Source organism: Mus caroli, unplaced genomic scaffold (assembly GCF_978045245.1).
Source record: "Mus caroli unplaced genomic scaffold, Mus_caroli_1 scaffold_13, whole genome shotgun sequence".
Lineage (NCBI taxonomy): Eukaryota > Metazoa > Chordata > Mammalia > Rodentia > Muridae > Mus > Mus caroli.
Genome location: NW_028227268.1, coordinates 28,010,001 through 28,034,524, shown reverse-complemented (window position 1 = coordinate 28,034,524; position 24,524 = coordinate 28,010,001). Strand labels below are relative to the sequence as shown.

The window sequence follows — 24,524 nt, the reverse complement described above, 5'->3', positions numbered from 1 at the left end:
CTTGGACACTCGAGGCTTACCAACTGCTGTCATTTGGCAAGAGGGGCCCCTATGCTGGGTTCATCCACAAGCCTCCCCTGCAAAGATTATCGATTGGTATCCGGCCGCAGTAGCACAATTAGCATTAAAGGGATTAAAAATGACAATCAAATACTTCGGCCTTGAACCTAATATCATTGTCATTCCCTATACCCCTAATCAAATACAGGTGTTAGCTGCTGCTTCTAATGATTGGTCCATTCTATGTGTCACATTTAGTGGAAAATTTGATAATCATTATCCAAAGCACCCATTGTTACACTTTGCCCTGACCCATCCATTAGTTTTTCCCAAAGTAACAAGTCATTTCCCACTTAAAAATGGTCTTGTAATTTATACAGATGGCTCCAAAACCGGGCAAGGGGCCTATGTAGTTAATAACATTACCCATATCAGACAATATTCGGAGGTTTCCCCTCAAATTGTTGAGTGTTTGATAGTATTAGAAGTTTTACAGCAATTTGATTGCCCGCTCAATATTATTTCTGATTCCTTGTATGTGGTTAATGCAGTTCGCCTGCTAGAAACTGCGGGCCTAATAAAACCTTCTAGTAGGGTAGCACAAACCTTTGAACAGATTAGAAACCTTCTATTACAAAGAAAACATCCCTTTTATATCGTACATATGAGAGCCCATTCTGGACTCCCTGGCCCCATGACAGAGGGTAATGAGCTGGCAGATCAGGCTACGCGACTTGTGGCCACAGCACTATCCTCACCACTAGAGGCCGCCAAAAATTTTCATAGTAAGTTTCATGTTACCTCTGAAACACTTCGCCGGCGCTTCTCTTTAACAAGGAAAGAAGCCCGCGAGATAGTCACACAGTGCCAAAACTGTTGTCAGTTTCTGCCCACACCTCATTATGGTGTCAATCCGAGGGGACTCTCCCCCCTACAAGTTTGGCAGATGGATGTCACTCATATTGCATCTTTTGGTAAGACGCAATACGTTCATGTGTCTATTGACACTTGTTCTGGTGTGTTATTTGCAACTCCACTTTCAGGAGAAAGGACATCTCATGTAATTCAACATTGCCTCGAGGCCTGGAGTGCCTGGGGTAGACCAAAATGTCTTAAGACAGACAATGGACCTGCTTATACCTCAAATAAATTCAAACAATTCTGTGCACAAATGCAGGTGACCCATATCACTGGACTTCCTTATAACCCTCAAGGACAAGGCATCATTGAAAGAGCTCATCGAACGCTCAAATCCTATTTATTTAAACAGAAAGGGGGAGCGATAACAGAGTTGCCCCCTGGCCCAAGAGTGGCACTATCCATGGCACTCTTTACTCTAAATTTCTTAAACCTGGACGATGCAGGAAGGAGCGCTGCAGAGCGCCACTGCTCGGAACCAAAGAGACCAAAAGAATTGGTAAAATGGAAGGATGTGTTGACTAATCAATGGAAAGGCCCGGATCCTATCCTAATAAGATCCAGGGGAGCTGTTTGTGTTTTTCCACAGAGTGAACAAAATCCTTTTTGGATCCCGGAGCGGCTAACACGAAGTATAAACCAAGAAGATGATCATTCTCCTGACCTTTCTGTGGATAACCCTAGCGCCAACGATAAGGACACATGAGTTTCGATGGGGAATCATGTCAACCTTCCCACTTCCAATGCCGGTGATGTATAACGCCCAAGTTTTCCCTCGCTTGTTTATTACTGATAAAGAATTAGGCCTTCCGTTTTTGCCCTGGGATTCTCAAATAGAACGAGTAGTGGATAATAGAACTCACTACCTTCTGGGTAGCCTATGCTTTAGCATCAATGGGACGGTGCCCAGTTATATTGGGTTACATACTCAATCTATGTCAAATATTATTAATGGATGGACAAATGCTACACATTGGGGCGGGAATTTTACAGAATTATTTGGGCTAATTATTCTGAAGGTCTCAGACAACCAAAGTTGGCCCCGTTCTGCCATGCAAAGGAGGACTCGCATTCCCCTTTGCCTTGGTCAGGATGCCAATATGCGTATGGCCCCCTTTTCTTTAGATTGTTAGTAATGCTTCCTTGCCAAGTAATTCCGATAAGCTTGATTGTATGATGCAACCATGTTATTATGTTCTGTGCTGGAATGCTTCTGAGTTCCCCTTGGCCCTGGTAGCACGCCTGCCCCGATTTGTGCCTGTTCCTGTGGAGGCCCCAAGTTCAATGGCATTATTCAGAGAAAGGAGAGATTTTGGAATTTCTGCCGTAATTGTGGGCATCATCGCAGCCACCGCTGTAACAGCATCGGTTACTGCTTCGGCCCTGACCCTTTCGGGCACGGTGCGGTCGGCTGCCACCATAAATAAATTGTCCTCTACGGTGACCACGGCCATGGAGGCTGGACATCTAGCTTATACCCAGATTCAAGGCAGGTTATTGCTAGTGAATCAACGCATAGATTTAGTCCAAGAGCAATTAGATGTTTTGTGGCAAGTTGCCCAATTAGGGTGCGAAAGAAGATTGCCAGGTCTTTGTGTGACCTCTGTACAGTATGACAATTTCACACGGGCTGCTAATCTTTCTAAAGTTTTATCCCAGCATTTGTTACAGAATTGGACAGTTGAATTTGACCAGACCCTGCGGGAACTCCGAACAGCGATATTACAAGTCAACTCCACCCGCCTAGACCTGTCCCTCACCAAAGGCCTCGCCTCCTGGATTTCTTCAGCATTTTCTTATTTTAAAGAGTGGGTGGGGGTGGGAATGTTTGGAGCCTTTTTCTGCCTCGGACTGGGCTTTATGCTTTGGCTAATTTGCAAAATTTATAGTAAAAGCAAGAGAGAAAAAATTATGATAACTCAGGCACTCATGGCCTTAGAGCATGGAAGGTCAGCGGAAGTCTGGCTTGCGGCACTAAAACGGCAGTAGATGTTAGCAGCCGGTCGCCGGCCAGGCAGCTCTTGCACCCTCAGCATCTCTATGCATCGCACGAGGATGAGTGCCCGGTTTGAGCAGCCCATGAGGGTTGTTGAGCTAAGCATCGCACAGAGAGATACCCCCGCTCTCTCTGGGAAGCATGCCGTCTTGAAAAGGGTTGCCTGTCCTAGTGTCCCTTCCTCAAGAAAAACGACAGAGAGATCGGTCAGGAGTATGTCGGGTCCCACCTAGAGCCTAGACAAGACCCCTGCACATATCTTTTGTTTTTAAATTATCTTTGGGGATTCGGCCTCTACTTCCGCCCTCCTTGAATGGGTGGCTGGCTTGCCTTTGTATAGAAAAGGGGGAGATGTGGGGCGCCACCCCACATCGTCGCCATTATAAGATGGCACCGACATCGCCTGCCTCTGGAGATGAACAAGTGATCCGCGCATGTGCTGGCATTAACCGTTCATGGTGCCAGTTGCCCGCCTGACAACGTCACCTCGGGTGACAAGAATTTGGCCTATAGAGAATCGCCACGTCCGAGGCGAGAGAAATCTCCTATATAAGGGAGGCGGTTTTCGGGCTTGGGGTCTCCGCCTTGTGAAGCTGATGCTCTCCCTCTCAAGACGCATTAAAGCTTGCTACAGAAGGATCCTGTTTGTGTGCCGCGTTGTTTCTTGCTGGCGGGAAAATCAGCGCGGGACATCACTCCTTTCTTATCCTTTGGGTCTAGCTGGCACTTTCTTAGCAGAGGGTCCTGTTACCTTGTGTAGACTCCTCTGCCTGCACACAGGGACCCCTGCTTCCTTCCTTCCCCTGAGCTCTAAATACTCACTCTGTAACCTGACTCATAATTTCTGTTTGCTCTTTTAGAAGGTGTGAACTCCTAACTCCCCCCCCCCAGGTGATGGGGGCCCAAGCCTCCCATCCAAGGGCTGCTGGGGAATGAGTCCAGCCTCCAAGGTGTGAAGCCAGCATTTCCAGCTACTTAAACTCGGCTTTCAGTGGGATTCTGAATGGGAATGGAGGGTAGACATGGAGAAGGGATGGGTCAGACAGGTGTGCACCAGACGTGCACACCCACCCCGGAAGATCCTGCTGGCTGCACGAGGACACTTCTGAGAGAGCATGCAAACTTCAGTTGACCCATCACCCTGCCCAAGGAAGCTAAGAGATTCTGAGGGCAATCCTTGGAGGAACAAGTACTAGGGAGACTCACAATAAATGGGCTTTAAGAGGGCTAGGGAACAACGTGACATCTCTCAGCATTACCTTTGGTTTAACCATTATTTCATTGACCCTTTAACAGCCATTCTGAGAGATCTGAAGCAGGCCCAGAAAAGCCTTGCAAGTTGCCTATAGTCACACAGCAAACAGGGGCTCAGTGCTCTGGCTCAGACACAAAGCCTCCCCTACAAGCATCAGTTCTTTCCAGCACCGTTAGGGTCTAGTCATCAAGGATGGGACTCAGGAATCTGTCATGTACCGCCCAAGCAGCTTTATGGGGTGTGACTGGTGTACTTCCCTGTCCCAGGTGGTAGTAGTGAGGTATATGGGGCAGATGGCGTGATGGACATGTGAACACTCCCTCATCAACCTTGAAAGTGACGTGAGGGGCCATTCCCCTCCCCTTACCCATCAACAATAAGGAGCCTTGGCTCCTCTGTGGTGGTCCCTGCAGTTTCCAATGTCTAGGGAGCCTGGTATACCTTTTGCCACATGTTAGTCATTCCCAAAGGACCTTGTGTCTTTGTTTGCATGTGTCAATGTACCCAGTTAGCCCTGTTCTATTCTACATTGTACTCAAAGCTTGGGAATTCCACTCTATGGTCCCATACCATAGCCAATTCCAAGAGCTTCACACCCAGATACTTTCAATGGCCCTGCTTCTTCCTGACTCCCAGGTGACAGCTGCAGATCCCCTCCCACCGCTTCTGGGGCTAACCTGTTGTAGTCCATGATTGTGTTGAGCCGGTGGGCGATGGTCAGTACGGTGCAGTCTTCAAACTGGGTACGAATGGTGCCCTGGATGAGGTCATCTGTCTCCAAGTCAATGGCAGCAGTGGCCTCGTCTAAAACCAGGACTCGGCTCTTCCGGAGCAGGGCTCGGGCTAGGCACACAAGCTGCCTCTGGCCAACACTGAGAAAGAAGGCAGGAGTTTCCAGCTAGGTGCCCAGGCTATCTTCCAGGCTACCCTCCTTTACATGTCTGTCTCCACCCCTTCTCAGCAGCCCGGGACTGGTTGTCTATCTTTCCTGGTTCTGCCACAGTTCTCCAGGAACAGGGACAAGGGCTTGTACCATAATGAGACACCTGGAGGGCTAGAGTCAGAGCCAAACACTACTGTGCCGACTCCATTGTAAATATTCTCAGGTCTCTTCTTCCTGTGCTTCCTTCCTGACTACTCTGCAGCTAGTACCACTGTGTGCCTTCAGTGCACAGTATCAGCCAATCACACGTTAGTAAGAATATATTGGGATTGCTCTTCCTGGATATTTACATACAAGCCATTCATGCCCTCTTGCTAAAACTGTAATTATACCATCTCCTTCTCCGGTCACAGGTTTGTGTGATAAGCACCTTTCCCCACTGAGCTGTGTCATCAGCCTGTGCCTCTTTTGAGAAGAGGTAATGACCACTGTGGTGGTTTGAATAGGTATGGCCCCCACGGATTCATGTGGCCTTAGAGTAAGTGAGTCACTATTGGGACAGAATTTGAGATTATAAATGCTTAAACCATGTCCAGTGTAGAGGACAGTCTTCCTTCTGGCTGCCTGTGGATCAAGATGTAGAACTCTTGGCTCCTCTACCACCATGCTGGTCTGCACACTGCTGTGCTTCCTGCCATGTGACAATGGGCTAAGCCTCTGAAACTGTAAGCCAGCCCCAACTAAATGTTTGCCTTTATAAGAGTTGTTGTCTCTTCACAGCAATGGAAACGGTAACTAAGACAACTGTGCTGCCCATTAATGTGGTTAATATATATGTATATATATATATATATATATATACACACACACACATATATATGGCTTGCATTATATATATTTATGTTATTATTTTTTAAAAGACTTTTAAAATTTATTTCATGTATATGAGTACACTGTGGCTGTCTTCAGACACACCAGAAGAGGGCATCAGATGGTTTAGAGCCACCATGTGGTTGCTGGGAATTGAGCTCAGGACCTCTGGAAGAGCAGCCAGAGCTCTTAACCACTAAGCCATCTCTCCAGCCCATATTTGTGTTATTTATCACTTTACTTATATAGGTATTTTGCCTGCATGCATGTCTATGTACAACATGTGTGCAGTGCCCACTAAAGCCAGAAGAGGAGGGTAGATTCCCAGGAATAGGAGTTACAGCCAATTGCCAGCTGCTGTGTAGCCTTGGGAATTGAACCTGGGTCTTCTGGAAGAGAAGATAGTGTTCTTCACTGCTGAGCCATCTCTCCAGTCCTCATCTTCTTACCAGGGAGTGCAATGCGAGCAGACATAGATTATTATCATCCCTATCTTATAGTGAACGTAAAAGAGACAGAATGGCTAAGCAACGTGCCCCAAATCACACAGCAAGAGCTAGAAATATGGCTTAGCAGTAAAGAGCTTGCCAAGGAGTTGTGAATCTAGCACCAGAAATGAAGAAACTCAAACAAAATACAAAAGAAAACCTAGGTATCTTGAGACTTTAAACTCAGTAAGAACAGACTACCGATCCTGGAACACACAGCTCTGAGGAACACACAGGGCCATGGAACCTGAGACTGGGGGTAGTGGATCACAGGAAATGCAGAGGGTGCCCACTTTGTACATTCCTGAGCTGGCCGCCTCCATCCTGGCAGATAGCTTTATCTTTCTAGAGCAGCACGGCCTTCCTCTCACTTACTCCGTGGGTACAGGACCCTGGAGCCCAGAAGATTCCAGCAAGGGTGGGATTTGTTTTGTCTGAATGCCACTGGGGTCAAATTAGATGAGAGCCAGAGCTGGTTCAAATCCCAGGCATGCCTTCTCTCAGCTGTGCAACTTAGGCTAAACCCGTGATGTCTCTGAGTTTGTTTCTTAAACTACAAAGTGAGGCTTGTGAGAATATGTTTTATACAAAACAACCCCCCTGTGCAAGTTTGGCTGAGGTGCATGCTGTATGGATCAGTGGTATTCTGGTTTCTCTCCAGCACCCACGGGGTCCCTAGTGTGGGGCAGCATGTGTGACATGTCCACTCGCATGCGTACCTGAGATTATCCCCACCCTCAGCGCACTGGAAATCCAGGCCTGCTGGCTGGCTGCTCACAAACGTGTTCAGGTGGGATAGCTCCAGGGCCCTCCAGATGTCCTCCTCCGAGTAGCGGCCAAAGGGATCTAGGTTCATACGCAGGGTACCCGAGAACAGGATGGGGTCCTGGAGACATAAGAAGATCAGAGAGAGATGGGGCTTAGAGCCTCTAAGGGGTTCCAGGACCGTGAAGAAGAAAAGCAACTGGAGCAGCGGCTCTCTGCTCTGTCCTCCGTTCTCCAGAAGGAGGACTTTACCAGGGTGATAAAAAACTGTCTGTGGGGGAGTGATAAACCTCAGCTTGGCCAGTTGCTAAGTCCCCTGCTGAAGCAGGAACCAGGGCCACTAATCTGTCTGAAGTGTCTATTCAGCAGAAAAAAAAAAAAAAAAAAAAAAAAAAAACAACCAAAAAAACCCCACACCAAGGAGCCAGAAAAGGCTGTACTGTTTGGAACTGGGCAACTGGGAGAGAAAGACAGGACACCTCAGCGTTGCTGTGCTTGGGAGGAGCCTGTGGCCCTTCTCAGTTGCTAGCCCAGGAGCCCAAGGGCAATCCTGACTGGCCAAGGTTTCTGTCCTTCCAGATTTATGCCTGGGGGCTCTTAAGTTGTCTGTGCTCCCTGCTTCGGAGGCCTCTCCCAACCAGGTCCCAAGGCCGAGTTCTTAAGTTCCTGTTTTTTTTTTTTGTTTTTGTTTTTTTGTTTTTTTTGCGGGGAGGGGGTGTGAGGGGGGCAGGACTGAGGACAGGACAGAGGGAGTTGGCAGAAGGGGTGGGGTGGGGTAAGGGGGGTGGGGGTGGGGGTGGGAGGGCACGTGGGGGCGAGATAGACAGACAGGGACACACCGGGCTCAGCAGGCTTCTACCTGAGGGATGATGGTGAGCTGAGAACGCAGGTCGTGGAGGCCAATGTGTGCCACGTTGAGCCCATCAATGAAGATCTCACCCTCTGCAGCCTCCAGGATTCGGAACAGGCAAAGAGTCATGGAAGATTTGCCAGCCCCAGTGCGGCCCACAATGCCTACCTGTGGGGCATGGGTGGGGCATGGGAAGGGCTGTCAGTGGCACTTCCAGGTTTCCATCAGTAGCCAATAGATATCCCGGTCTTCCCAACAAGGGCTGTGGCAATGTCCCCAGGTACAAGTACCTTCTCCCCACCCTGCACAAGCACAGTCACGTTCTTCAGCACCAACTCAAGGTCAGGCCGGTACCGCACTGAATAGTTCCTGAACTCCACCATTCCTTGCGTGGGCCAACCTTCTGGGGTGCGGTTGCTCTCCACCACCCAGGGGGCCTAGAGGGAGACAATTGGATTCTCCTGTTCTCATCCATGTGATAGCATCCAAGCCCTCCCGCACTGTTCAGCCTCACCTCTTTCGAGACACATTCAACCCTCGCTCACCATGGTCCCTTGGGTGGAGACCTGGCACCCTGTGGTTCAATGAATCATTACATCCTTTGACTTTTTTTCATAGAAGAAACTCAGGGTCTCCTTGTGCCAGGCAAGCATGTTGTCACTGGGCCACACCCTTTGATGTCGCTCCCTCAAGTGCTTCTCCAAAATCAGGCAGTCCTGCCCCTGCCGATCTGAGGGTCTCTCCCTGCCTGCATTAGCGCCTCCTTTTGTCATATTTATTTATTCTTTATTCCTAAGTGTCACCAGTGAGACAGCACTCTTGCTCTGGAAGGCTTTCGTTCCAGCCTGCACAGGAGCATATTTGATCCATACATAAGCAAGTCTATAGTGAAACAAGTGAGTTCTTGGGCCCAGAAGAATTTGAGGTTGCTATTCAATGCATTATTCAGAAATGCTAGAGGTAACCTGAAGAGTTGAGGAACAAGGCAGGTGGCTATCTGGAGGAAGCACACACATGACTAACAGGAATAGCCTTTGCTGTTTGTGATCTGCAGGCAGGGACAGGTACTCTGTTACCTCCCAAGTGCCAGGATGATAGCCTTGAGGCAACACACCAGGGTTATTTAGCGTTAGGGATAGAACACAGGGCTTGGTGTGTGGGGGGCCCTTCCAAGAATGGGAACCTGTGTGAGTGTGGCTCAGGCTGCACACCCAAGGAGCCAACCTTGTTTCCGGACAGGGAAGCCAGACAGTAGGCAACAAAAGCTCCAGAGGGATCTGGGCACAGTGGCACACACCTGGAATGACAATCCCCAGGAGACGGGAGTAGGATTGTGGCTTTGCACTAAATAGCAAGACTGTCTCCAAAAACCCAAGGGCTAGGGATGTAGCTCAGTGGCAGAATGCTTGCCTGGCATCTGTGAGGTCCTGGGTTCCCATGTCAGCATTGGGAAAGAAGAAAAAGAGGAAGAGGAGAAGAGGGAGGAGATAGTGGGGGGGATGGGGATGGGGAGAAGGGAGTAGAAGGAAAGGGGGGAAGGAAGAAAGAAAGGAGAGTGGGGAAGGGGGAGGGAGGTGAAAGGAGGGGGAGGGACTAGGGAACAGCAGAACCAACAACAGCGGCTCATGAAGATAGCTTTCTCCAGGAGATGCTAAAGGCAGAAATGGACATCAGGACTGAGAGCAGCCGCATTTGGAATAAAGCAACTAGTTGTGTGCATGCACAGGACAGAGAGACATGGATATCTCAGGAATCAGGTGTATGCTGGGGGAAGGTAAAGCTATCATGGAGACCAGGTTAGAAATGGGGGTGGGTGGATGTCAGTAAAGGTCTACCAACAGACCCAGGTCCTGGATCACGGACGATCCCAAGTGGAAGAATGTGTGGTTTCATTTGGATGTAGCTGATGTTGAATCAGAATAAGGGTTCTTGAAAGAGAGCCAAGGTCTCTTAGAATGGAGGCAGGTAGGGTGTGAGCGAGTTGTTTTCCTAGAAAGTAGGCTGCAGCAGGCAAAACTAGGATAAGAAGGGGGTAGAACATACGTAGATCACAGGTATAAATTAATTCATGGGGTTGGAGAGATTGGCTCACTGGTTAAGAGCACTGACTACTCTTCGAGAGTTCAATTCCCAGCAACCACATGGTGGCTCACAACCATCTGTAATGGGATCCGATGCCCTCTTCTGGGTGTGTCTGAAGACAGCAACAGTGTACTCACATACATAAAATAAATCTTTTCTTTTTTTCGGTTTTTCGAGACAAGGTTTCTTTGTGTAGCCCTGGCTGTCCTGGAACTCACTTTGTAGACCAGGCTGGCCTCGAACTCAGAAATCCGACTGCCTCTGCCTCCCGAGTGCTGGGATTAAAGGCATGCGCCACCACGCCCGGCTCATAAAATAAATCTTAAGGAGATTTAAGAAAGAAAGAAAGAAAGAAAGAAAGAAAGAAAGAAAGAAAGAAAGAAAGAAAGAAAGAAAGAAAGAAAGAAAGAAAATAGGAGCACATACTCCTTGGGGTGTGAAGCAGGGATACCACAGGAAGAGGGTGGTTAGGAACTTGAAGGAACAATGGTGATTTTGTTCACCAGCTACATGTTACCTGCCCTGGGCAGGTATGATGTGGACTGGTGGGCTCAGGTGAGGTGGGGTTCTGTAGTCAGGGTGGGAATGGGTTGAAAGCATCCCCTGGTGGAGCTTAGATACAATCTAGCCTACGGGAGGTGAAAAGGATGGAGCTGATGGGAAACAAAGGGAGATCAGAGCACTGGAGTCTCATACAAGGCAGACTACTGTGAGTGAGCGTGGACCACACAATTGGGGGTCAAAAATTGGGCCACTTGGGCTGGTGAGATGGCTCAGTGGGTAAGAGCACCCGACTGCTCCTCCAAAGGTCCAGAGTTCAAATCCCAGCAACCACATGGTGGCTCACAACCATCCGCAACAAGACCTGGCGCCCTCTTCTGGAGTGTCTGAAGACAGCTACAGTGTACTTACATATAATAAATAAATAAATCTTTAAAAAAAAAAATTGGGCCACTTGACACTCAGAGCTTAGGGATGGTGCAGCTTCTGGCCTGAAAAAGTCTGAACTATGACCTCTTTGGAGAAAAATCTATACCTACCTAGGAGAGAACAATTCTTTTTCCCTAGAACAGGGCTCACTATGGTGCCTCTGTTTCTTTGGCTGGCCTCTTTGGCTAGAATACTCCCTTTCCCAGCCCCACCCCTACTTCACCTCATCTGTCAAAACTTGCACATCCTCTGATTGTCATTTACTCCGGGATATCATAGCTAAACCACCTCCCCTAGCTGCCCTGTACATAGCCCCAGAGCCTTGCATCTATATGCCTGTGCCTACCCCTGGCTCAAAATCTCTTGTTTAACTCTGAGCCCTCTACACCTAACACCAACCACAGCCTGATACTCTGTGAGATGGATGGATGGATGGATGGATGGATGGATGCCCCTTAAACAGCTAGCCTTGAAATACAGTGATTACAGGTCACAAGCATCCTTCCTCCGGTCAACCAGGTACTCTGCTGCAGGGCTCCTCTTGGAACTCACCTCAGTCTCGGTGTTAGAGTACTCCTTGACTCTCTCCACGGCTATGATATTAGACTCCAAGTCGGATATCATTCGTATCATCCAATTCAAAGCCATGGTCACCTGAACAGAGGAACTGTGTTATGGGAGGAGCCCAGCACTGGCTTTTTCTCTTTTTCTTCCCTTCCATTTTCCTTCTGTTTTTGGTTTTTTGAGACAGGATTTCTCTGTGTAGCCCTGGCTGTCCTGGAATTTACTCTGTAGACCAGGCTGGCCTCAAAATCAAGAATGTGTCTGTTCTACCTTCCGAATGTTGGGACACCATACCCTGCTAGTGACTTTATTTCTTGATCAGTGGAATCCCATTCCATCTAAGACCTACAAGTGTATGCTGACTGGGCGTCTAATCACGACTGTGCCTCAGGCGGTGACAATGCAGACTTGGTGGAGGACAGTCTCTCTCTGTGCTTCTCAAACGTTAATATGTATTAGTCTTCTCTGAGCATCCTGTCAAAACGCCGTGTGTGAGTCAGTAGCTCTGAGACTCTTCATTCAGAACATGCTCCCAGAATATGTCAGTGTGGCCAGTCCAAGGACTGTCCTGTGTTACCAAGAAACCTTGACAGAAATGCGGAATCCAAGCTGGGGCTCAGAACTGAACCTCTTGAACAAGAATGAACATTTTAACAAGATCTCCAGATGAGTCACATGCACAGTAAGGTTGGAGCAGAAGGGCCTGTCAGTTTCGGTTCTGTTTACCGATGCATTTAGATCCGAGCCACCTGAGACCTCGACGATGTGATTTGCTTTACAAAAATCCCATTTGCAGGTTGTATAACTCTTTGACCATACAGGCTGGTGTCAGGGTGACCTCCAATTTCAGGCTCTGGTCACCTGATCTGTTTACCGTCATCCCTTATTCCTCCACATCCACAGGGTATTGGTTCTGGGACCCTGGAATATACCTAAATCCACGTATGTCTCATCCCTTCACATAAAATTGCTTATGATTCACATGAGAGCCACTCACAGCCTCCTGATGCTGTAAATGCCCTCTTAAGGTGCCTTCCTGTCACCTCCTTTGCATGTGTTTAGAGGCACAGTGAAGTCATCTTGGTTTTTGTATTCTGATTTTGTGGGGTTTTTTTGTTTGTTTGTTTGTTTGTTTGTTTGTTTGTTTTTTTGTTTTTTTTTTTTGGTTTTTCGAGACAGGGTTTCTCTGTGTAGCCCTGGCTGTCCTGGCACTCACTTTGTAGACCAGGCTGGCCTTGAACTCAGAAATCCGCCTGCCTCTGCCTCCCGAGTGCTGGGATTAAAGGCGTGCGCCACCACGCCCGGCTCTTGTTTGTTTGTTTTAAATAAGCTTTTGGAATTTTTTTTGCAGATTGTTTTGGGAGGGGTTTTTGTTTTGTTTTGAGAAAGGGTCTCACTCTGTGGGCCAAATTGGCACTGAATTCACAGTAATCCTTCTGCCTCGGCTTCTTCCCCAGTGCCAGGATTCCAGGCACGCACCATCATTCCCAGCCTTCTGGGGTGGCAGAGTTCTGTCTGCAGTTGGTTGATGCTTCAGTGAAGAGGGCAAGGACATAAAGAACTGGCTGTAGCTTCCCTGAAGGCATACACCACATCATGTAGTCTGGCCACATGCATCCTCTGTCCACATCTCAGTCAGGTTGACCCACATCTCGTCCAGACATGACAGTTCTGTTTGGACCATGCTCCAAGATCATTTCTTCAAGATCTCAGACAGGGAAATTCCTAAAAGGTCTGGGTACCTTCCCTCCCTCTCTCCCTCATTCCCTCTTCCAATCCCTCCCTCCCTCCCTCCCTCCCTCCCTCCCTCCCTCCCTCCCTCCCTCCCTCCCTCCCTCCCTTCCTTCCTTCCTTCCTTCCTTCCTTCCTTCTTGTACTTGGGTTTGAACCTAGGGCCTTGCACATGCTAGGCAAATGTTCTACCAATGAACTACATCCCCTTGCTTCTTGCCACCCTTTCTTTTTCCTGCCAGGAAGACCTCCGCAGCCTGTATCACACTCCCTGGCTGAGAGATCCAGGCCTTTGAGAACCCAGCTGGGCTGATCTCCCTGTAGAGCAGAGGAGGATACTCAGCCAATGCTGGTGAGCCTCTGCCTCAGTGGTAGCCCTGTCTAGAGTTCCAGGCCCTGCCTTACCTGTAAGGCATAGGACACAGAAAGACCCACAAGCCCTGGATTCAAGCTGTTTCTCCCGATCACTGCAAACAATGCGGCAAAGAGCACCACGCAGTTCCCCACAAACTCCACGTGGACACCCAGCCATCTGTAGGGACCAAGTGGGAGGAAATGAACAAGGACAGGGAGTGCCAGAGCCCGCCCAGAACCAAACAGCACCCGTGGGCACCTGTAGAGGAAAGGAGGGCTCCGGACCTGTTGGAGGCAATGTAGGGGTAGCTGCTTTTCTGGTTGTTGTCCACCTTAGTGTCACTGAGGACCTTGAAGTCTTGGATTCGTCCATAGGCCCGAATGACACTGGTGCCCGTTACTGTCTCCGAAAAGTGGGAGAAGATGGGCGAGCGGCTGATGGATTCCAGCCGCTTGAGCTGCCGTGATGTGGCCACATAGAAGCGCTGGCCAGGGATAGGAAGAGAACTCCAGTTAGGAATGCCATCCAGCCAAACTCAGCCTTGCATGTCCTCCAAACAGTCTCCTGTGCTTCCTCCTCCTGGCCCTGTCTTCCCACGAGCCTTGCTCGCTTTTCCTACACTTCCTTGGAGAACAGATTCCAGACAGACATTATTCACTTCCCCTCTGATCAACTTTGCCTAGTCAGCCAGGCCACCTCTTCCACGAAGCTCTCTCTGATTCCCTATGCCCCCCTGTCTCCTCATCTTTTACAGCCCATGATACTATCTTGTTTAACCTCCAAGGCAGTGAGATGTCTTGTTCTACTTAAAGATCCTAGATAATATGATCATATTCAAATGACTTTGCAAAGAAATATTTTGTATTTTTTCCCCCTGAAAATGTCCCTCTTACCCAAACTAGTTGTTTAAGGGTTAATCCCACAAAACCATGGTGGGATTTATATCTCCAGTCTGTATTCTGTGGGTCCCAAGACAGCCAGGCCCGCACAGGATGGGTATACAGAGAACTCTACCCAGGGGCTGTACTTCCAGCTTCTTGTAGGAAATAATCACCTCCTCAAGAGAAAGACCCCAGCGAGCACAGGCTGTCTCTGAGCAACTCAGGTGACACATATACATGTTAGTAGTATGCATCCAAAGGACAGGGTCTCCCAAACCTTTTACAGTGATTAACTCAAATAATACTGATAGCTATAGGAGACCTAGAGAAAGCTCATTTAGTAGAGTGTATGTCACACAAGCATGGAGACCTAAATTAAGAATTCCCCAACACCCACAATAAAAATCCAGGCATGGTAGTGCACACTGTAACCCCAGCCCCGGGGAGGCTGGCACAGGCAGATCCTTGAAGGTCATTGGGCACTCAGCCTAGCTGGATAGATGGAACTCTGTCTCAGAAAATAAAGTGGGACATGATTGAGGAAGACACCTGACATTGATCTCTGGCCTCCACAAACACACACACACTTATGCATGCACACAGATATGAATGTGCATACACATCCCCCCTCCATACATATCCCACACATAAATAAATAAAATAAGGCACAGCCCATCGAAAAAAGCCCCAGGGCTGCCAGTTTTTGAATACACCTTTCATCCTCACATTAATCATATGAAGTAGATGCTAAGAGCCTATTTTTCAAACTAGCTAAGTGAATTTTAAGGACTGACTACAGTCCCTGATCCAATCCAGGGACAACTACAAAAGTGCCTGGCCCACACCAGAGGCTCCCCCAACACTCCCTGGTCCCACCACCACCACATTCCCTGCCCCACTGGCTCCAGCACCCTGCCCATCCACGCTGATACCTGTACAAAGCCATAGAGCACAGCCAGGGGCAAGACAACCACCATGAAGAGTGGCGTGCTGGCCACAATGACCACAATGGTGGAGATGGATGTGAAGAAGGAATTGAACAGCATGAGGATGGTGGGGGCCAGAACCTCGTCGATGACGTATATGTCCTTGGAGAAACGGTTGAGGATGCGGCCCGAGGGCGTGGTGTCAAAGAAGGACTGAGGGGAACGAATCTTGTTGTGCAACAGAGCTTCATGCAGCAGGCGGGCAGCCTGGATCGCGCCTACCACCATGGTGAAAGCTGACAGCATGACCAGGAGCCCTGATTGGGAGAGACAGATCGAGTCACTCACCCCAGGGGAGGAAGCTGGGACAGATGGGAAGAAGGAGACGGAGATGGCCCGGGGGAGTTATGGAGGTTCTGAGACAGGGGTATGATTTTGTGGCTTGGTGAGCAGGCAGAGGAGAGGAAGGGAGGCACACGCCAATGTGTTCACCTTGCAGTATCCCTAGGGCGGCATAGACACCGAGCCTTAGGGAGGTGTTGTTCTGCTGGCCATGTCCCTCCGCATCATTGCTCCAGTCGCTGAGCCACACGTTGGCTCCGATAGCAGCTGCGCTTTGGCCACCATACAGGAGGCAGATAGATAGCGTGGTACAGAGTCCCATAGACTTGGCATAATCCCAGTACACGCTCAGTTTCACCTGTAAGGAGTGGCCACACCATCTTCATGATCCCAGGGAACCTAATCATCTACCCCAGGCCATGTCCACCCTGCTTACATTGCCTGTCTCTGCTGTCTCCTCTTTGATTAATGCGCCAGTCTCCTTAGTCTTTGTCACCAGCACCTCCTTCTCCAGTGAATTTGTGTGTCTCTTGGGCACAGTCCGGTTCTGGCCCTCCCCTTCAGAGGACAAGGAGCTCATCTCTCTGTGGAGGCAAATGGTCAGACCCAGGCAGGAGACTACAGACACCCTCCCAGGACATGTGTAACAGGGAGAGAATGTCCACTTGTGGCCTCCGTGCCGGTGCATGGGGGCCCTGATGTCGCCTGCTGGGGACTTGAGAACTCTTGGGAATCTACCTCATGAACTGCTTGCGGACCTCGTAGATGGCTGGCTCATTGTCCGTCAGGTCTGTGTGGGTGCTGAGTGTGTCTTCGAGCAGGAGTACCTCCTCATTTGCATTTTGCAAGGCTGCTGCAGGAAAGGAAAAGCCCAGAGGTTATCTGCTCCTTTGGGCAGCCCTTGAGAGCCTGTTCTCCGTGCTGGTGGGAGATCTGGATGGACGAGCAGGGAGCAGGAGAGGGTTTGAAAGACTAGCTAGAAGGAAATGGGTCTAGGCAATGCAAACAAAACAAAACAACAATAACTAAAAACAAAAACACAAACAAAAAACCCTTTCCTTTGCCAACCGTAGAGAAGGGGGCTCAATAGCCTGAAAACTTAGGCTCTGAAGTGAGTCTGGCTGACCTTAAATCCTATTCTCTTGATGGCAGCAGGACCTCAGGCAGGCATAGTCAAAGAGTAATAATCACTGATAGATAGCTCATGGGCACCACCAGTCACAGGATTAAGGAAAGGATGTGTGTCCTTGGCTTATCGAAGGGCACGGCACTTGGGGACTGCTCATGCAGGTTGGCTCATGCAGGGACCAAGAGAAGGCCTGAGAGCTGGCTCAGAGGGTGGAGGTAGGGCGTTCTGCCTAGGCAATCCAGAGGGGAGTGGTGCCTTTGGGGAGCTCAGACACTGCCTTGGGGCTTCGTGATGAGAGAGGCTTTTTGTTAGTCTACTAGCTAAAATAGTTCCAGGTCATAGTAATTATTCTACAACTCCTGTTGATAAATAAGTGATTTTGCAAGTATTTATACAATTGCAACATAATTCAATCATAAGACAGCTTCAGTATATATTCTGGGTCTGAGCTTGTGTGTCCTTTTTTTAAATTTTTTTTTTTTCGAGACAGGGTTTCTCTGTATAGCCCTGGCTGTCCTGGAACTCAGTTTGTAGACCAGGCTGGCTTTGAACTCAGAATCCACCTGTCTCTGCCTCCCAAGTGCTCAGATTAAAGGCGTGCACCACCACTGCCCGGCTTTGTGTGTCCTTTTAACACATGGGAAAATAGACTCTGAGGCCCTTGCTGCTAATGTATCCTACAGTTGGAAGGCAGAAGGTAAGATCTGAGAGCATCCCATTCACCTGTCACACATATGGCTCCAGTTTCCCAGGACAAGGTCCCCAGTACCACACTAGGACAGTCCAGGGGTACTTGGAAACCCCAGATGAGGTAGATGATGGAGATGATGGGAGAGGATAAGGGTTGGGAAGGTCAGGGATGGTGGGTACTAATTTTTGGCCACCTTCATGGTCCTCCTGGCCTTCATCTGGTGCGTAGTTTCGGAGGAAGTTGGCAAAGGAGCCATCATGCTGCAGGAGGGCCGAGTAGTGGCCCATCTCAGACACCTGTCCACCAGCAAGCACAATGATAAAGTCCGTCTGGGGCAGGAAGCTGATGCCATGAGTTACCAGCACCCGAGTCTGTGGAGAAGGCAGCAGGCTCTAAGAGACAGCATCCTTGGGCATACCCCAAGCATTGACACAGAGCCATGGGGTAAGCATGAGGAGTCATAGGCCAGGCATATCCACAACTTAAACCACCTCAGCCAGAGCCTACTCAGCATCTCTGGGGTGTGCGTCCCTATGGGATCCCCCCGATCATACCCTGCTTCTCGGGTTCCTACATCTCCAGGTCTTCCCCACCCCCTAAATTTAGCTTTCCGTCTGTTCTCTTCCAGGACCAGATCTCATCCTTGCTTCTAGCTTCCTGTGTCCTTACCTTGCCTGCCAGCACACCTTCTGGTCCAATCACTTGGTCGAAGATATGCTTAGCCACATGAGAGTCCACAGCCGACAGTGGGTCATCCAGCAAAAAAATGTTGGCATCACTATAAACAGCTCGGGCCAAACTCACCCGTTGGCGCTGGCCTCCAGATAGGTTAATGCCCTACAGAGAAGAGAAGGTGGGAGACAGAGCCTATTTATCATCACTCAGCAAGGCACACACCTGTATCTGTTGTTCACGGGACACTCGGTCTCCATAAATTTGTAGCCTATACAAAGCTGTAGCCCTCAGAGGAACTGGCGTTGGCCCTTAGAATCCTCTGGGGCAGATGAGCCCAGACAGCACCCTGCCCAGCTGGCTTCCCTGCCCAATGCTAGTGTTCATGACAGATGAATGGGCAAACAACAGGTGGTCTACCCATAGACTAGAATATTATTTAGCCCCAGAAGGAAAGAAACGCTGGCACATGCTACAGCAGGGATGAACTCTGAGATCATTATACCAACTGGAGTGAACCGGACACAGAAAGGCAAATACAATGCAACTGCCCTCTCAGTGATGTCTAGGGGAGCCAGATTCTGAAAAACAAAGTGATAGTTGCCAGCGGTCTGGAGAGGAAGGAGGGATTGGGAGCTGTCCAATAAACAGTGACAAGGCAACAAGGTCTGAGTGACATTGGAATGACCGGGTTCCACCAAGTATTGCGTAACATTGTGAACGTACACAACGGGGACTGAATCGGGCACGGAAATGATCGTTAAGGTGGATACACTTAATGTTAGGAGACCTTTAGCGGAACTCTTTGAAAGGAAATACAAAAATAAAAACAAGTGATGGCAAAGGAGCTCAACAGAGAAAAAGGTGCTTGCCGCCAAGACTGTGAGGACCTGAGTTCAATTTCCAGTACCCAAAAGTAGAAGGAGAAAATGAACTCCAAACGCATGCTGAAGCACTTGTTCATACATCTTTCCCACAAATTCATATAATAAAAGACACCACCCCCACCCCTCAAAACTTCCACCTGGGTTCCATGTTTTACAATTTAAAGACCCTAATTAAACCAGGCATTGTGCTGTATGCCTTTTATCCCAGCACTCGGGAGGCAAGGGCAGGCAGGTCTCTGAGAATTCAAGGCCAGCCTGGTCTACAGAGTACGTTCCAAGACAAGCAGGGCCACTTAAAGTGCAGCAAATGACCACCCACTGCTTCTAGGGCCTTCTACCACTCTAGGTAAACCCTACAGTCTTCAAACAGCCTGCAGGGTTCTGAATGTCCCAGCTGCCTGACGACCTCTCTCTTCCCCTCTCGCCTCCCCTCCTGATCCCTGGATCACTCTGCTCCAACCAAGCGGATCTCCTCCTTGGGCTAATGCCAGTCACACATACCTGCCCGAGGCTTTGAACTCTCAGTCCTCTCCACCTGAGATGACTCCAGACCAGATCCCTAGATAGCCAGGGCTCCGTGTTCCTCCTGTTTAGGTTTCTATTTCTCAGTAAGAAACATCACCAACCAAATAGCCCAGCACTTATTCCTAACTGCTTTAATCTCCCCTCTTTAGGATTATCTAGTACATATTTGGCTTATCTTGCTTATTGACTTTCTCTCCTCTATTAGAATGTAGGATGTATAAAAGCCGAGATTTTTATCCTGGTACATTCACCACCACATAATAGTCCCTGGCCTATAGTAGATGCTTAATAAAAACCTAGTGGATGAATCAGTGAATGATGGGTTCCTCTTTCTCAGCCATTAAGAGTCCTCTCAAGGGGCTGGAGAGATGGCTCAGAGGTTAAGAGCACTGGCTGCTCTTCTAGAGGTCCCGAGTTCAATTTCCAGCAACCCCATGATGGCTCACAACCATCTGTAATAGGATCTGATGCCATCTTCTGGTGTGCATGAAGACGCATACTCATATACATTAAATAAGTAAGCAAATCTTTAAAAAAAAAAAAAAAGAGTCAGCTCCAAAGTGATGCTTCTCCTTATATAGACCTCTGCCTCCTCCCTTCTTCTACCCTGCATAAAAAGACCTTTGCCGTGATCTTGGGAAATTCTGTGGTCCCTGTCTGTTCATGAGTTGTTCTGCCTGGTTTAGAGAGAGCTGTTTCCCCAGTACCTGGTACAGAGCTAGGCATGATCGTACATGAACCCCTGAGCAAGTAAGGGAATCTGAGATTGGGCTCTGGCTAGCAGCCTCCTAAGCTGGCCCCTCGGGGATGAGAAGTTGGTTTTGTACCTTCTCCCCAATCTCTGTCTGGTCCCCACCAGGAAGCACAGCTAGGTCAGCTAGCAGGGCACATGTCTCCAGAGCCTGTTGGTAGCGCTTGGGGTTCATGGGTTGGCCAAATAGCACATTTTCCTGAAGTGTGCAGTTCTGGATCCACGCCTGCTGGGGCACGTAGGCCACAGAGCCCTGGCCAATGAAAAGGGAGAAGGTACCTTAGGGTTTGCTTGAGGCTAGCCAGACTTTATGGCTTTTTAGATACCTTCCCCCTCTCACCTTTACAGACACCACACCTTCCAGCTTCTCCATCTCTCCGAGTAAGGCAGACACCAGAGAAGACTTCCCACAGCCCACAGGTCCCACCACAGCCACCAACGCCCCCTTCGGGATTTGAATGTTTAGGCTAGGAGCAAGAAGAAGCGGTCAGGGGTGGGGCTTGGGTTTGATCCAAGTCTTCCTTCTGCAGCCCCAAGGCCTCCTCCCTCCCCGATGCCACCCTGGCAAGAGCAGGTTCTTCTTGCATTCCCTGTCAAAGCCAGCGACAAGGAGAGAAAGGGCTATGCTTGATCTGACCTGTGTCTGCTTTGGATAGCTGGCAAGTGAGTGAGAGAAGACGATGTTACCTGTGCAGGGTGGGCGGCAGGTCCTGGGCCCAGGTGAAGGTGCCGTTGTGTATGGTGATGGCGTAGCCTAGGAGGGCCAAGATACATAGGGGGTCAGTGAGTCTAGGACGTTGGAAGAAGTCAGGGAGGTCTGGGAGGAGCTTGGGCAAGGGAGAGGATCCTTGGAACACCGACAGAGGGAGGAGCATGAAGAGCCCTTGGGGAGGAGTAAAGGAGAAGAACTGATCAACAGAGGGGCTTCAGAGTTCAGGGAGGAGAGGGGGTCAGAGGAGGAGTCTTAGAAAGCTTGAGGCAGGATCGCCCTGGAGTAAGAGTGTTGGGACCTGGGGAGATGGTCTTTCTTTCCACACATTGGGGGTCAAGTTCATTTTGGTTCAGGAAATCCTGGATCCGTTTCAGAGACACGCTGGCCTGCAGGAGGGTGTGGATTAGCCTCACCATTGCTCTGTGGGTTCCCAACTTCTGGGACTAAGCAGGGATCCCTGAGGACCGACTCACTAATTCTGGGACCCCCTCCTATAACCAAGTCTTGCGTGGCTCCGTCTGCCTGAAGAGACGGTCTTGTTTGCTAAAAGGAGACTGTGTCAGAAACTCAGGCCCTGTGACTCCAAACCACCCACATAACTGTAACTAACTTTTATGGCTTTCCCTGGTACCCTCTCCCAACTTGATTATCTGTTGACCCTAAGTGAATCCTGCTTGACCTCCCCACATATCCTAAGTCCAACAGACACCCCGCTTGCCTTAGTACCTGGGTCAGGCCACTGATTAACTGAGGCAGCATGTTGAGGGGGATCTTTAAGATATTGAACAAAGACAGGGACACAAAGGCCTTCTCAGCATCCAGCACATTGCTCTCGTCCACACACACGTACACTCCGAGGGTGATCAGGGTCACCTGGGTAACACGGAGAATGAGTGTCATGGTGGAATTCCCCGGAGAACTCCAAGACCTGGGCTGGCCTACCAACTGACAGGAACTCCATGCCAGTGGAGAGCCTTACCAGAAATGGGGTGCAGACCCAGATGAAGGTGGAGACAGCCTGCAGGTAGGCCCCCTTCCGGAGCAGCTGGAGCTCACTCTGCCTGATCCCTTCCACCTGCTCCAAGAAGCTGGGCTCCCACGCGTACAGCTTCAGCACTTTGATGCCGTTCAGGATCTCGCTCATCAGCTTGATGCGGGAGTCCTTGAACTTCATTTGCTTTACCTGTGAGGAAAGGAACAGTGGCTCACCCTCTCCCCTCCCCAGACCTCCTATCCACTGGGCTCCCACCTCCCGTACCAGACCATCTATTGTAGCTATTACATGTTGCTTGACATGCCTCCCCACCCCACCTCCAATGCCCAACCCCATCCCTGTGTCCCCTGTGCTCCCTGACTCAGAAGAGCAGCTCCGTGTTTAGTGTCACCATCACTAACCTTGCCAGGCAGCATTCTTGACCCTTGACTTCCATTCCCATTCCCTGCCTATTTACACAATGCTCCCAGTCAGACTGTGAGGCTCCCATGGGCAGGGATTGTTTTCCTGTTCACTCAGATCCTAATCTAAGGCTTGACATAACCACATGGATTTATACACTCAGCTCTTGTTTACTGAGTGGCTATGTGCCAACCCATGTGCCAGATGCAGGATATCATGAGGAGCAATTGAGAGGAGACCTTGGTCCTCATACAGTTGACAGTTTGATGGCAGAGGCGGACAGATCTCTGTAAGCCTAAGGCTAGCCTGGTCTACAGAGTGAGTGCCAGGACTACATGGAGAAGCACCTGTCTCACAACAAACTGGGCCCACACCATCTCATACTGTTTCATCTATTATAAGTAGCTATTATATGTTGCTCGACAAATATTTCCCCAAATAGATACTTAATTGGAAATAAAATTGTGATCCAAAGGGAAGGAGCAGGATGCAGGTGAGGGCAGGGGAACGACCTCGGGGTAATCAAGGCAGTTCTCTGAAGGAAGTGATGCTTATGCTGAGAGATAAAGGAAGGGAAGGAGTTAAAGAGGCAAAGAGAGTGAGGAATATACCAGGAAAGGAGAATAGTCCATGTAGTCACCCAGACGTACACACATCTGGAGTGTGGTCATCCCATGAGGATTAGGAATGGAGACATGCAAGAACCAAGGGAGTCTCGAGGGTGGTCATGGCAGTTCAAAGGAGAATAGCCCCCTACCCCCAGAGGCTAATATGTTTGAATGCTTAGTCACCAGAGAGTAGCACTGTTTGAAAGGATTAGAAGGATTAGGAGGCATAGCCTTGTTGGAGGAAATGTGTCCCGTGGGGTAGGCTTTGAGGTTTCAAAAGCCCATGCCAAGCCCAGGGTCTCTTTCCTTTTGGATGAGAATGTAGCTCTCAACTACTTTTCTAGCACCATGTCTGCCAAGCTGGCTGCCATGCTTCCTACCATGATGATAATGGATTATGTAAGTACACTGTAGCTGTCTTCAGACACTCCAGAAGAGGGCGCCAGATCTCATTACGGATGGTTGTGAGCCACCATGTGGTTGCTGGGATTTGAACTCTGGACCTTCGGAAGAGCAGTCGGGTGCTCTTACCCACGGAGCCATCTCACCAGCCCCGTAAGCCCCCAGTTAAATGCTTTCTTTTATAAGAGTTGCCTTGGTCATGGTGTCTCTTCCCAGCAACAGGGCAATGACTAAGATGGTGGTCTCGGGTGGTTTGTCATTTATTCTATGTGTAGAGAAAGCTGCTGAAGACACCAGTAATCATTTGCAGATGGATAATTCACTGCCTGGTTATCAACTTTAAAAAAAAAGATTTTATATATATATATATATATATATATATATATATATATATATATATTTATATTTATTTCTGACCCCACGGCCCCTACCTGATGGGGCTTCTTGCTGGGGTCAGAAATATATATATATATATATATATATATATATATATATATATATATTGCTTTCTTCAGGCACACCAGAAGAGGGCATCAGATCCCATTATAGATGGTTGTGAGCCACCATGCGGTTGCTGGGAATTGAACTCAGGACCTCTGGAAGAGCAGCCGGTGCTCTTAACTGCTGAGCCATCTCTCCAACCCCTGGTTATCAACTCTTATCACCATAAAGTGGGAGCACATTTGAATAACTGCCCTACCTGTCTCTGGACTGCCTCAGTTACTCTGGGCTTTGGTCTCACTGTTGTGAAATTAGACTGTCATTACCATGATAGGGATTGGGGGGGTAAGGTTTGTACAAGAGGCTGTGGCTTTCCCCATTCAGTAGAGGGAGTGGAGAAGCCCAGATAGCTGGTATTACTATCTAAAGTAGATGCCTCACCCACCTGGTAGGTCTTCATCTTCATGGACACAG

The 24,524-nt window shown here is 49.2% G+C and overlaps 1 protein-coding gene across 2 annotated transcripts in view; it reads right to left on the bottom strand.

Annotated features, from left to right (window-relative positions):
• Positions 1-24,524, bottom strand: part of Abcc3 (ATP binding cassette subfamily C member 3) — a 57,019-nt gene that overhangs the window by 5,859 nt on the left and 26,636 nt on the right. Inside the window, exons 11-30 of one of the 2 annotated variants that reach the window (XM_021176425.2) lie at positions 24,496-24,524; positions 22,183-22,386; positions 21,930-22,076; positions 21,502-21,589; positions 21,179-21,245; positions 20,832-20,958; positions 20,568-20,744; positions 18,326-18,493; positions 17,850-18,027; positions 16,575-16,689; positions 16,273-16,420; positions 15,987-16,194; positions 15,501-15,811; positions 13,972-14,171; positions 13,738-13,864; positions 11,590-11,691; positions 8,316-8,462; positions 8,035-8,193; positions 7,130-7,296; positions 4,847-5,041 (exon numbers count right to left, since the gene is read on the bottom strand). The exon at positions 24,496-24,524 is cut by the window's right edge and continues 64 nt beyond it. In XM_021176425.2, coding sequence (XP_021032084.1) covers positions 4,847-5,041; positions 7,130-7,296; positions 8,035-8,193; positions 8,316-8,462; positions 11,590-11,691; positions 13,738-13,864; positions 13,972-14,171; positions 15,501-15,811; positions 15,987-16,194; positions 16,273-16,420; positions 16,575-16,689; positions 17,850-18,027; positions 18,326-18,493; positions 20,568-20,744; positions 20,832-20,958; positions 21,179-21,245; positions 21,502-21,589; positions 21,930-22,076; positions 22,183-22,386; positions 24,496-24,524 — 3,064 coding nt within the window. The remainder of the gene's footprint in view (positions 1-4,846; positions 5,042-7,129; positions 7,297-8,034; positions 8,194-8,315; positions 8,463-11,589; positions 11,692-13,737; positions 13,865-13,971; positions 14,172-15,500; positions 15,812-15,986; positions 16,195-16,272; positions 16,421-16,574; positions 16,690-17,849; positions 18,028-18,325; positions 18,494-20,567; positions 20,745-20,831; positions 20,959-21,178; positions 21,246-21,501; positions 21,590-21,929; positions 22,077-22,182; positions 22,387-24,495) is intronic. The other variant, XM_021176426.2, reaches the window with a different exon arrangement.